General features: G+C 46.5%; 3 protein-coding genes across 3 annotated transcripts; all 3 read left to right on the forward strand.

Moving 5' to 3' along the window:
- The first annotated feature begins 4344 nt into the window (after window positions 1–4344).
- Window positions 4345–5431, forward strand: EV420DRAFT_1209100 (uncharacterized protein). The gene is made up of 4 exons (XM_060466364.1): window positions 4345–4564; window positions 4614–4924; window positions 4973–5170; window positions 5235–5431. The coding sequence occupies exons 1-4, from the start codon at window positions 4500–4502 to the stop codon at window positions 5378–5380; spliced, it is 720 nt and encodes a 239-aa protein (XP_060322981.1). The 5' UTR covers window positions 4345–4499; the 3' UTR covers window positions 5381–5431.
- Window positions 5432–6749: 1318 nt separating this feature from the next.
- EV420DRAFT_1769662 (uncharacterized protein) lies at window positions 6750–8012 on the forward strand (the record flags this gene model as incomplete). Its single annotated transcript, XM_060481040.1, has 6 exons — window positions 6750–6849; window positions 6899–6940; window positions 6992–7245; window positions 7304–7382; window positions 7434–7768; window positions 7824–8012. 6 exons carry the CDS (start codon window positions 6750–6752, stop codon window positions 8010–8012), a joined length of 999 nt encoding a protein of 332 aa, XP_060322982.1.
- Window positions 8013–9153: 1141 nt separating this feature from the next.
- Window positions 9154–10792, forward strand: EV420DRAFT_1585598 (uncharacterized protein; the record flags this gene model as incomplete). The annotated part of the gene is made up of 6 exons (XM_060474787.1): window positions 9154–9244; window positions 9294–9335; window positions 9392–9645; window positions 9704–9782; window positions 9836–10167; window positions 10221–10792. The coding sequence occupies 6 exons, from the start codon at window positions 9154–9156 to the stop codon at window positions 10410–10412; spliced, it is 990 nt and encodes a 329-aa protein (XP_060322983.1). The 3' UTR covers window positions 10413–10792.
- Window positions 10793–11986: the final 1194 nt, after the last annotated feature.

An 11986-nucleotide genomic window follows, 5' to 3' on the forward strand; every position in this document is an offset into this window, starting at 1 on the left:
GAGGCAAATGGAATACCGCTCATTGAGACAAGCACGAATGACGAAGACTCTGAACTCGACCTCGAAAACTTACAGCGGGTGTATGAAAACTGGGACTTCGACTCAGAAGCCAACGACGATGACTCCCTTACCTATGAAACAGATACCGACACAGCGGAGGAGAGCGCAAGCTCGTTCAGGACGAACGAGTCTTGAAGAGGGGGTAATGTTACAGTTTATTCATTTTTCTTTTCCTTTTTTCCTTTTCTTATGCATTCATGATTACGCTATGATGCGATGCCTATCGGACAGTTCCCACAGTACTATTTTTAGCTAGTCATCGTGTATTTAAGTGATGCCTCAGCTGGTCTAAACCCCAGCTTTGGCTAAGGTTTAATCTACCTAACTCAAAGCTCACTTGTTTCGCGACTATCTAAGTTCGCTCCTGACTCCGTCCTTCGCCTTTGACCTCCTTGAGCATCGACCACCAAAGTGCGAGTGGCGATCCTTGGTTGATCTAAGTCGATAAGAGTTAGTGGCTAACATCAAAGTACCAAGCTGAGCCTTGAGCCATCCAAAGCCGTTGATACAGCCTGGCAAGGCTTAGGCTTTCAGAGGGCTGGCTCACGGCTGGCCCGGTGAAGAGGCTCTGTGCGTGCCAAGCTCAAAATGCGATAGCGTAGACACACTAAACACACCCACTCTCACACTCACACACACACAGAATCTCAGTAGTTCGGGGGAGATGTGCGATACAAGCACACAATAACAATAGACTTAAAAGATGTCTTGCGCTCTTCAAGATATAATAGCGCACTAGCTCAAAAGAATTCTCTAAGTCCAAATGCTTTTAAGACAGGAGGTGAGCGATATGTATCACTCAGCCTCGAGGCAAAAGTAATATTTCACAAGCCCACAAACATCCCACAAGAATGTACAACCCTCAATTGACGTTGCGCACAACACACAGATGGCCACAACCCATCAAACAAACTACACACAACTTAAAGTTTTGTGCTCTAAGCAGACAACCCTTCAGAAACCCTTCATAGATCCATGGGGTTCAAACCTATGCAATCCAGAGACACAGAAACACAGAAACACATCCACAAGCCACAGGGTTTGAACCTATGCCACTTGGGAATAAACAAAAAAAACCCTCAAAGAGCATTGACAAGCCAAAGGGTTCAAACCTCTGCCACTTGCAACAACTCAGAATTCACAAACACATTCCGTAAACACAAATGCACATTCAAGTTATCACAATACAATATTTCTCCGAGTTGAGTGCAATCAATTACTGTCCAGAATCAAGCTAGGCATCGCGCGCAAGCAAGGCGTGCCTCACGACCTCTCAAGCGTCTCAAAATAATTCTAGATCCAATAATATTCTCTTGCTCGAAGCTATAAACACAAGTCCTTTAGTTGCACACTAGGCTCTCTGCTTCATGTCACAACTGCGGGGGTCCGAAAGCTTGCTACCTACTCCTAACTACCGCGCTTTTATTTACAGCTAAATGTATAAATAGAAATAATCAAGAATAGATACGCCTCACCCCGGAGCCATTTCCTCTCCGTGACACGTCAACTGCATGGTCACTAATTAATATCCTGAGTCAGTCATCCGAGTTAGGGCTCGATAACACGCTGCTCTTTCTTCTTGGCAAGGTCTAGAGTTGCCACACCATGTGGAATATTTCTCCTAATTGGCTCCTTGTTTTTAATTCCTCTGTCGTGCACATCGCTAGTGAGTTGGTATTTTTATTTGGTTGCTGCACAACCTTTTCTTAGTTCAATATTTTATTCTGGGTACAGGGTTTCTCTCGTGTCGGCCGAAGCCCTCTCAGGAGGCTCGGACTGGGTGGTCCTCGGTTCTGAATGATGTCTCTCAGTGATTGCCGGATCGGCAGGGTTCGCGCATCATAGATCAATGTTGTGCGAAGCTCTGTAATTATATTATCTTTTCAGTGTATTTTATTTGAGTGAGACGCTGCTGAGGGATGCATAGGGTGTGAGTCAGGGCACTGAGACTTCACACTTAAATGACACCAGTGTGCCGCTCTAAGTCTAAGCCATGTGCTCCACTCGGATTATTTTATTATATGCTGCTCCTGCCTCAACAGGTGTCGCTCCATGCCAGGTATGCACTCTAATATTACTTAGTGGATTGACACACGTTTGGCTTCACAGGATTCGCAAAATTACATGTATGAATGCATTGCGCACATGTCACTGGGCTTGAGCCTGAGCTAGCACATCACTACCGAAGACTAGCTCGTTATTCAGTACATGAATACCAGCTCGTACAGGATCAGATTAAGGTCATGGAGAAACACGAATTATTCATGATGCCAATCATCTCTCCCAAACATGCTGAGCAACGCGGGCATAAGGGATGCAAATTTCTATAGGCTCATGATTGCATCACATCATTCATTTAGCTTTGTTTACCTATTCCTTCGGACGACTATGTATACGCTGTTTTTTGGCCTTTTTCACAACTTTATCTAGGATTTCTACCACCATGTCATGTCTTTGACTCTATCTTCTTTGACAATATATGCCCGAATCATACTCAATCTTGGGTTGAAGACCCGTCCTGTGGCAGATCCTTTACAGTGGGGGCTTCATAGTGCTGGCTGCGATGATCATCGCTTTACCCAACATTTAGATAGGAGGTGCATATATGCACGCGAAATATGCGATGAGCAGTTTAACTAAATCTGCAGATACATGTCCTTATCTTTCCTCCCTGCCCTTCCCTAATAATCCTTTCTCTCCCACCAGCTCAAGACCACTCCTCACATCAATATCATCCTCCCCGGTTGTGTCTACGCTGAACCCATCCCACCCCCACACACGAGGTTATTGTCAATGAGTACAGGCAGGCAAAATTGTGGATCTCATTGTCTCGCTGAGGAATGGGTTTGTTACAGGGATTCATCATTCAAGTACTCGGCAGGCATGGAAGACGGGAGTAGGGCTTCGCGCCGTCACCATATAATATGGTTGTACGGGTGCTGTCATACAGGTACCATAACCGTACCGTCGAGGGCTTGAGAAGCACCCATATTGATGGCCGTTGATGGCCATGTGTACGGTATGTAGCAGTGAATTGCTTGAAGAGCAAATTCAGCTATCCCTCGGGGCTCAAAAGCCAAGTACAAGGTAATACCTTTCATTATCATTTATTTCCAGGCCATTGTAGACTAATTTACAGGTGTTCTTGCATACTTGGGACTGATGATGTAATTGTACACCTGTTAGGGGCATTTTTTTATAGTGAGAACCGGTTCTCCAACGAGGGCGACGACGTTGAAGTGTGTCAGAAAACAAGCTAGGTAAGTTTTAATGATCATATAGTAAAGTTTTATGCTAGTCTGACATACCAAGTCCAGCTCTTTGCATATGGCCGTACACACGGCCGTGACGGACCTACTCATACAGACCATATGCTGTCAACGGATTGGAGCTGATGGCCGTATACCGTATACCGTACGGTGCGAAGCCCTAGACGGGAGCTCCGGACCATTGTTCCGGAAAACCGGATTTGTTTAGCAAGGCTCTATTCTGCTTCGTCCCGATCATCTCCACACCTTCCTTCCTCTTAGTCTACTCGCCTTTCTTTTCAGTCGTTCAGTTCCCTTGGAATTGCCAGAAATGGCCCGGGAATGCTTGGTGTTCAGCAAAGCCCGTTCTCGGCTCTTGATCGCTTCCTCCTCTGTTCCCCATCATCTCACCGCGATCCTTCCTCTCGCTTCTACCGTACATCGCTATTCAGTCTCTGCCCTCTTCACCAATTACTTCGTTTCTTTACTACTTTAGCAATGCTTGACATTGACTTCAAGAAGGGTCGAGACCTGTGACATGGATGTGCGTTTTCTTGGAGTTCAAGGTCCACAGTATATTTTTACTTCGCTTCTCGTGAGCTAATTTCTTCTCGCGCGTGCAGATTCTCCTCCCTCTCACTACCCCAGCCTCACCAATTGCGCTAAAACGTTCCGGCGAGCGAATGGAGTCCAGACGGTTAACAGAACCAGCATACTCCCCGATAACTCTGTGACCCACATCTACTCTCAAACTCTGCTCGCATACATCCTCGTCATTGCTAGCTTGCTAAGCGCCGACTACGTGACTAGGATGCGTCAGTACGCAACCTCCACTTCCGTGGTACCCGCTATAAATACCTTCTACCAGTAGAGTCGGTATCAACCAAAGTGTTGCAACCAACGTCAGCACTGGATCGCGAGTCAGGGAGGATCACGATCTATCGTCAGTGTATAACGGATTAGTAGTGCACAGAAGTATCTTTGGAAGTACGTCTCTGCATTCTGAGTATTGGTGTGGAGGGACTAATGATCTTCGTGCAGTGTGGCGCTCCCAGCTCTTAACGACACCTTATGTGCTCGGCATGACACATCTCGCTTGCTAATGCGTGGTTATCGTAGGAGACTGGGACGGAAATTTTAGGAGCATCAAACACGCGTACAAGTATCGGCGAAGCACGTCGGGGAAGGAATATGTTTTGGAGTCAAGTCTGCGGATTCGGTGTACTATCGATCTTTCCACTGAGGAATGTTACAAGGTATGTTTCCGAGTGCTCTCTATGCCTCTTTGGCTTAATGCTCTCCCAGTTCACGGACTTCACACCCCAGTCATAGTGAACCTCCACACATTCAGCATTGTCCTCATCACTGGCGCCGAGGAGGTTCCGCTAAAAAACCACCCCCTCCTTCGCCGAATTCATCGTCTGCCAACTCTCGTTCACTGGAGACACACCCGACCCACACTGCGCTGCCACCCTCTAGTGCAAAATCATCCCCGAGAACCCCGACTTTGGCGTCCTCATCCCCCACCGACAGAAGCGTTGAGGAATCCGTCACAATCCTCATGAAGACCATCATAAATCATTTTGGACAAGTCAATTGTTATGCCAATGTCGAAGGTCAGTCTGCGGGCTCTCCTACCAACCCAAGTCTTACATTTTGAATAGATGAGGGGAAGTATATGCTCGTACAGGAGCCAATTACCTGTATGGAGAAAAAGTATCGGCTCATCACGCCTATCACCTCTATAAGGTGCCCCTTCAAGTGCGGGAGCATTGTCATGTCAGCGGTGGTGATCGCCTCGCCTAACAAAGCAGCATATATGCGCATGAAATATCTGACAAACGGCTTAACTAAGGCTGCAGGTATGTCTCCTTCTCTCTCCTTTCTCCCCTTTACTAATAATACTCGTTTCTCTCCCTCTCTCAGCTCAAGACTGCAACATCCGTAGCCATGCCATTCTCCTCGGTACATCTATACCGAACCCACGCCGCCACCACGTGCGAGACCATCTTCCACGAGTGCAAGCTAGTAAGATTGCGGACCTCGGAGTTCATCGAGGAGCGAGCTCATGACAGGGACCAGTGTTTCAGTCGATGTTACAGACTTTGATCTGAACGAAGATAACACGATTTATCTTACCTGTACACTTAATGCTGTTTCTCTATCGACCGGTCTATCTTATCTGCCTCAATCTGGTCTCGCTACCCCATTCTTCCCTGTCCCTTCGTACCTCGGGTTCCTGAAGCAGCGCAGCATGTAACAGAAGTAATCCTAGCTTTAAAAGAAGCGCCAAACTGTCCTTTTGATAATGATGGCTCGAGCGGATCAGATGAATCCAGTACTCTCTGATCGTCTGAGCTCTTCTTGATAGCTCTAATTTTAAAGATCCATGATCAGCCAAACTTTGTATGCGAAAAAGTCTTGAACCCATCTAGACGACGGGACAAGACTCATGCGAGCGAAGAGGGATGACAGTCCGATATACCCGGACCTGTAGGCATATGTCGCAGTGATCTTTCTCTTTGTCTTGGTTCTCTAGTAATGGTGAGGGTGGCTTCAGCTTGATGCGTTGTTCGAGGAAGACCCCCGTGCTGACACATCTCTATTGCCGATTTCCGGCGGAATCGGGGGAATCAAGTTGAGATCTGATGACGTTCAATTTTCTATGCAATTCAGCTTGAACTCATCTTGATATATCGAACTTCAATGCAGCGGGACAGCGACTTAACCCATATCAACGGAACCCGTCACTGTAATCCAAAACCGAAAGGATAAATATAACGCGTTCGAAAGGGTGATTTGAAGAGGAATGTTGTTCCGGCCACCAGTCATGGACTCGACTCGAACAGCATATACAAGTGCATTTCCAAGAATCATAAATTCATTCGGCAGTGACTCTGAGAATATCACTTTCTGTGAATGCTATGACTTACTGACCGGTGCACCGCAATAGGGATCTCGGATCTGAGGAATATAAAGGATGGCTTGGTCACATTAATAGCAACGTCCATTTGCGCTCACAGATGCTGTCTAGACCTCCTGAAGCATTCCTCCAGGGAATGAACGTTCGAATCTTTCCACTCTTCTCATCTCGCCTGTGCCATGGCTGTGAGTTTGAACTCGTTGAAAGGATACCGAATCCATCAACAGGTATATTCCTATGTGCTATCAAACTCCGAACCATGCACCACCCAAACATACTCAGAACAACATCAGTCAAACGAAGTCTGAGATATGTACATACTACATTGTGGTTGATGCGATGCGTCCAAGATGCGCCACTACAAGAGCTCAAACTGACACCTTTGATGGAGTCTCACTCAGAGCAATGTGACTAAAATATGTCAGCTCCGCACTAATAAATGTCCAGTCTCCACACGAATCTAACACACACCTTCCTCCTCACTAATCAGCTTCAGGTAGCTGTTAACCTTCCATACAATGTCTCAAATCAATCCCAACTTTTCATCTATACAAATAATCGCGAGGCAGTTCTCTGATTCATGGTTAAACGAAGTTATCATTGAGTCCCTAACTCACGGTAAGATTTGTAGTTTAAATCAATGATCCAGCAGCTTACCATGTGCCAGGCATGTACACAGCCTTGCTTGCCATCGCACTATTGCGAATCCGTGAGTAGTTGATCCTAGCCAACAAAATCGAACTTGAAGTTCCTCCCGTAGTGTTGAGCACGACTATCTATAGGCGGCAGGTGAAGATCCTGGCCGGAATCTCGGGGTTCATGTACATCATGGCAACGTTGCACGTTGCCGTGCGATGGTTTTATATCAGGCGGGCATTCATAATGTATGGAGAGACAGAAGAAACGAGGTACCACGCTCTCATGGGCTGGCTGACTACTGGAAGCCCTATATGGGCCTTGATGATCAACAACATCGTTGGAAACGTCAATGCGCTGATCTCGGAGTGTATCACTGTATGTCTCCTGCAATAATTTCCGGAGACCCACGGTTCTGAATTGAAATTTGTATTAGATTTGGAGGTGCTGGATTATCTGGGAAAGGAACTGGAGGATCGTCATTCTTCCTTGTATATGCACCCTATGCGCAACATGTAAGTCTCCAGACTCTAGCCTGGAAGACTTGAATCACTCAGCGATCCAAGTGTTTGGCATTTTAAGCATCCTTCAGCAGCTGGCACCATTGAACTATTTGCCAACCAGTGCATCGAAGGGGGACTCCATCGACTGGTCAATGGCGTTTTACATTATGGGACTGCCCACAACATCCATGTGTACCACGCTCATCATGTACCGTCTGGCTAAGGCTAGCAAGACTAGGAATTCCCCATGCTTCATGCCGAACACATATAACAACATCATAGAGATGTTGGTAGAATCGTCCGGACTGTATCTTGTTATCCTTGTGGTCTTCATCGTGTTCGAAGCGACAAATAGTCCATATAGTAGGTATCCAGCAGCGGTGCTTGAGTCTGTCATTGTGAGTTTGAGATTGTTTTGCTGACAGATAAAACACTTACTGGGATTTGAAATAGGGAATCGCGCCAGCATTGATACTTCTTCGTGTCGTATCTAGGAACACAGATACCGGTCCCCCAAGCGATGATATGGATTCGCGGCCTTTACAGCGCTGGCCGAGATCACAAACGGAAGGTGGTGAAACGCGTGTAGATAATGATGATGTGATGATCATTGGTCCGGAAAAGACGGTCCAAGTGGTATGAGCTGTGCATGATTGTCATCCTGGAGATGATAGTGATTTAAATAATTGTAAAGATGCAAATCAAAGTTCATACCTTGTCGGTTCCATATACATAGAAATAGTGCAGTTTTCTGAGTAAATGTTTACTACAGAATTGTCTCGTGCCCGACTGCGACGTTACATACGAGAAGCACGTAGTGAGATCTTATCATATAGCTAGCTTCTAGGACGAAGGTCGCGAGTCTCAAGTAAAGCCTGATGCTACCTGATTCGTCACTTCATTTTAACGCCTTCTATCTCAGTTTTTAAGTAATCTTAACGCCAAACTTAGCGACTGACTCTCAGCACCCTTCAACAAGCAAAGAGGAAGAGATGGCGTCAAAGATGACAACAAAGAGGCAAGACACCGTCATTATACCAAGTCCCATCGACAAAGCACACGAACAATGAATAAAGAAATATCATCCAAAGACGGCATCTAGAAAGACGTTAATAGTCAATTAGTCACTTCACGGTCCGTCAGTCCCAGAAAATCCACGATGGTTGTTACCTTATTCCCTGCGACGTATGGTCTGGTCTCACGATATGGAGTGCTCCGGCTGAGAGGAATTATAAAACGGCTATAGTCACGAACTTTGGATGGTGGAAGAGAGGCAAAAGCACTACAGGAGAGCCAAGTTGAGATCCGATGACGTTCAATTTCTATGCAAATCAGCTTGAACTCAAACTTCAACGCAGCGGGACAGCCGCTTTATCCGTATCAATGGAATCCCTTACCGTAATCCAAAGCAGAAATGATGAATCATGATCGCCTGTGCCATGGCTGTGGGTTTGAACTCGGAAGGATACTAAATCCATTAACGGGTACATCAAATCCCTAACCGCACGCTACCCAAACCTGTTCAGACTCCCAGCTTACATCGGAACAATGGAAGTCCGAGATACGTATACTGTGGCTGACGCATTGCGCCCAAAAAGCGCCAGTAAGAGAGCTTAAACTGACACATTTGATGGAGCCCCATGAACACCGCCCACCGGAATTAGCGTTGTAATGGTGGATGGTATGCCAATAACAGCATTTCAATCCTCAGACTGGGAACAATGCTACTAAAATATATCAGCTCTGAACTAATAAACGTCGGCACTTTCCTCCTTGCCATCCTATGTCTCAGATTGATCCTGACTTTGCATCTATCCCAGTACATTATGCTGACCTCTGGGTCAACGACGGTATCATCGAGTCCTTAACCCATGGTACGAGTATATCATAAACCACAGTCGTCCAAAATTTACTGGGACTTAGGAATGTACACAGCATTGCTTGCCGTCGTAATATGGCAAATTCGTGCGTAGTTGATCCTAGCCTACACCATTGAATCTGAAAAAAAGTCCCTTGCATAGTGTCGAACATAACCACTCATAGGTGGCCCGTGAAGGTTCTCGTGGGTATCTCAGTGTTCATGTACATCATGGCGACGATCCACTTGGCCACGGTGTGGTTCCATACCAGGCGGGCAATCATAACGAAGGGACAGACAGAAGAAACAGGGTACTTGGCCCTTGCAGACTGGGTAACCACTGTTACCCCTGTGTGGGCCATGATGATCAACGATATCGCAGCAGGCATGAATATATTTGTTGCGGATGGTGTCATCGTACGTTTCCTGCCAGCATTTCTGCAGAAGGCTGGTGATAAATTTAAATTCATATTAGATTTGGAGGTGCTGGATTATCTGGGGAAAGAACTGGAGGATCATCGTCCTTCCTTGCTTATGCACGATAGGCGGATTGAGTAAGTCCCTTAGATTCTAGCCTGGATGATCTCTAGTCGCTTACTGATCCAAGTCTTTGGCATTTCGTGCCTTCTTCAACTTCGGGAACCGATGTTTGATTCACAAGGACATCCGAAAACAACTTCCACCAACTGGGGATTAGCTTATTACGTTATGGCACTCCCAGCAACGATCATATGTACCACGCTCATAGTGTACCGACTGGCTAAGGCGATCAAGACTAAGAACTCTCCACACTATGCGCCAGACCTATACTACCGTGTCATAGAGATCTTGGTAGAATCATCCGCACTGTATATCTTTGTCCAGGCTATTTTCATCGTGTTCGATGCGATGAACAGTCCATATAGCTCGTATCCACAAGCAGTGCTTCAATCAGTTACTGTAAGTGTGAAATTGCTTTGCTCAGAAATAAAACTCACAGGGATGTTGTGCAGGGGATTGCGCCGACATTAATGCTTCTTCGTGTTGTGTCTACTAAGGACACTGATACGGGTCCCCTGAGTGATAATATAGATTCACGGCCTTTACAGCCCTTGCCGAGATCAGAAACGGAAGGTGGTGAAACGCGTGTAGATAATGATGAAGTGATGATCATAGGTCCGGAGAAGATGGTCCAAGTGGTATGAGCTGCGCATGATTGTCATCCTGGAGATGACAGTGATTTAAACAATTGGAAAGATAGAAATCAAAGTCGATACCTTGTCGGTTCCATATACATAGAAATAGTGCAGTTTTCTGATTAAATGTTTACTATAGAATTGTCTCGTGTCCGACGGCGACGATACATCCAAAGTATGTAATGAGATCTTATCATAGAGCTAGCTTCTAAGACGAAGGTTGCGAGTCTCAAGTAAAGCCTGATGCTGCCTGATTCATCACCTCATTTTAACGCCTTCTATCTCAGTTTTTAAGTAATCTTAATGCCAAACTTAGCGACTAACTCTCAGCAGCCTTTAACAAACAAAGAGGAAGAGATGGCGTCAAAGATGACAGTGAAGAGGCAAGACATGGTCATTATACCAAGCCACCTCGACGAAGCACACGAACAATGAAGGAAGAAATAGCGACCGACGATGACAAGACGTTGATAGTCATCCTTCTTCTGTACTGACGGTCAGCCTCCATCTTCGTAATCTTCCGAACAAACAGCCTGGCCAAGGACTCACACCCAAATCCATGTTCAGAGGGTGCAGGAGAAAGTATGCGGGATGCAACGGTAGTTTATCCTATACGTCGGGAGGCTTCGTGGTTGACGTTGAATACGAAAAGAACGTCAAGATCATCACCGCCGCGCCTCTTCATTCCAGTTGGCAACTGCGCTAATATAACCGAATTACCCACTCAAAGGGGCGCCTTGCACAAGAAATAACATGCAAAGGAAATGTAGCACATCTGACAAATCAACCTGATTCATCTACATTGGCACAAAAACGCGCAATCTATCTCCCAACGACATAAACATCCCCAGCAGTGGCAGATCTGATTCCGCAAAGCATCGTATCCGTTCACAATGTGGAAGACGAAGCTCTGCAGTTTCCCATCTCCATGCACGACGAGAGAGCAAGACAATTACTCCCTCGCCCGGTTCTCAGCTGCAAGTCGGACCCTCACCAAAGCTCGAGTCCTCAGATGGCGTTCCACATCATCGACAGGGTTTACTCGTCGAGATGCATGCCTCCTCTCCTCCAGTAACTTCCCCAATAAACGCGCCCGGCCCTGCGTCAGCAAGTCCTCCTTCTTTTCCACTGAGGACTGATCCTGGTCGCTCGAAGATCGAGAGTCGGGTGTATCAGAAGAGTTATTCACCCCTGTCTTATCCTCATTTCGTGATGATAGCCGACTAAGCAATGTTGGACTCGACGACGATGATACCAAAGTCGCACCCAGATGTGCACGTAAAGAGTCTAGGACAGTACGGACGGGCTTCTTGGACTGCGTGTGTGTGGTTTCGGGTACGCTGGAAGGTGCCGGGGAGAGACGAGGGGTATCTTCTCTAGACTTTCTCTTCCCATCGGGTTGAAGTCCAACAATACTCGGGGTATCACCAAGGGGTTCGTCGCTAGCTCTTGATTTCCCCTTCACATCGGCAGGTCTGGGAGGCTCAATGATATCGGTAATCGAGGCAGGTGTGTCTACATCATCGGGTATAGTCGCTCGAGTTAGAGAAGGAGACGAGGTTGTGCTTGCACTGGGATGATGT

Source organism: Desarmillaria tabescens, assembly GCF_030435595.1.
Source record: "Desarmillaria tabescens strain CCBAS 213 chromosome Unknown EV420scaffold_96, whole genome shotgun sequence".
Taxonomy (NCBI): Eukaryota; Fungi; Basidiomycota; class Agaricomycetes; order Agaricales; family Physalacriaceae; genus Desarmillaria; species Desarmillaria tabescens.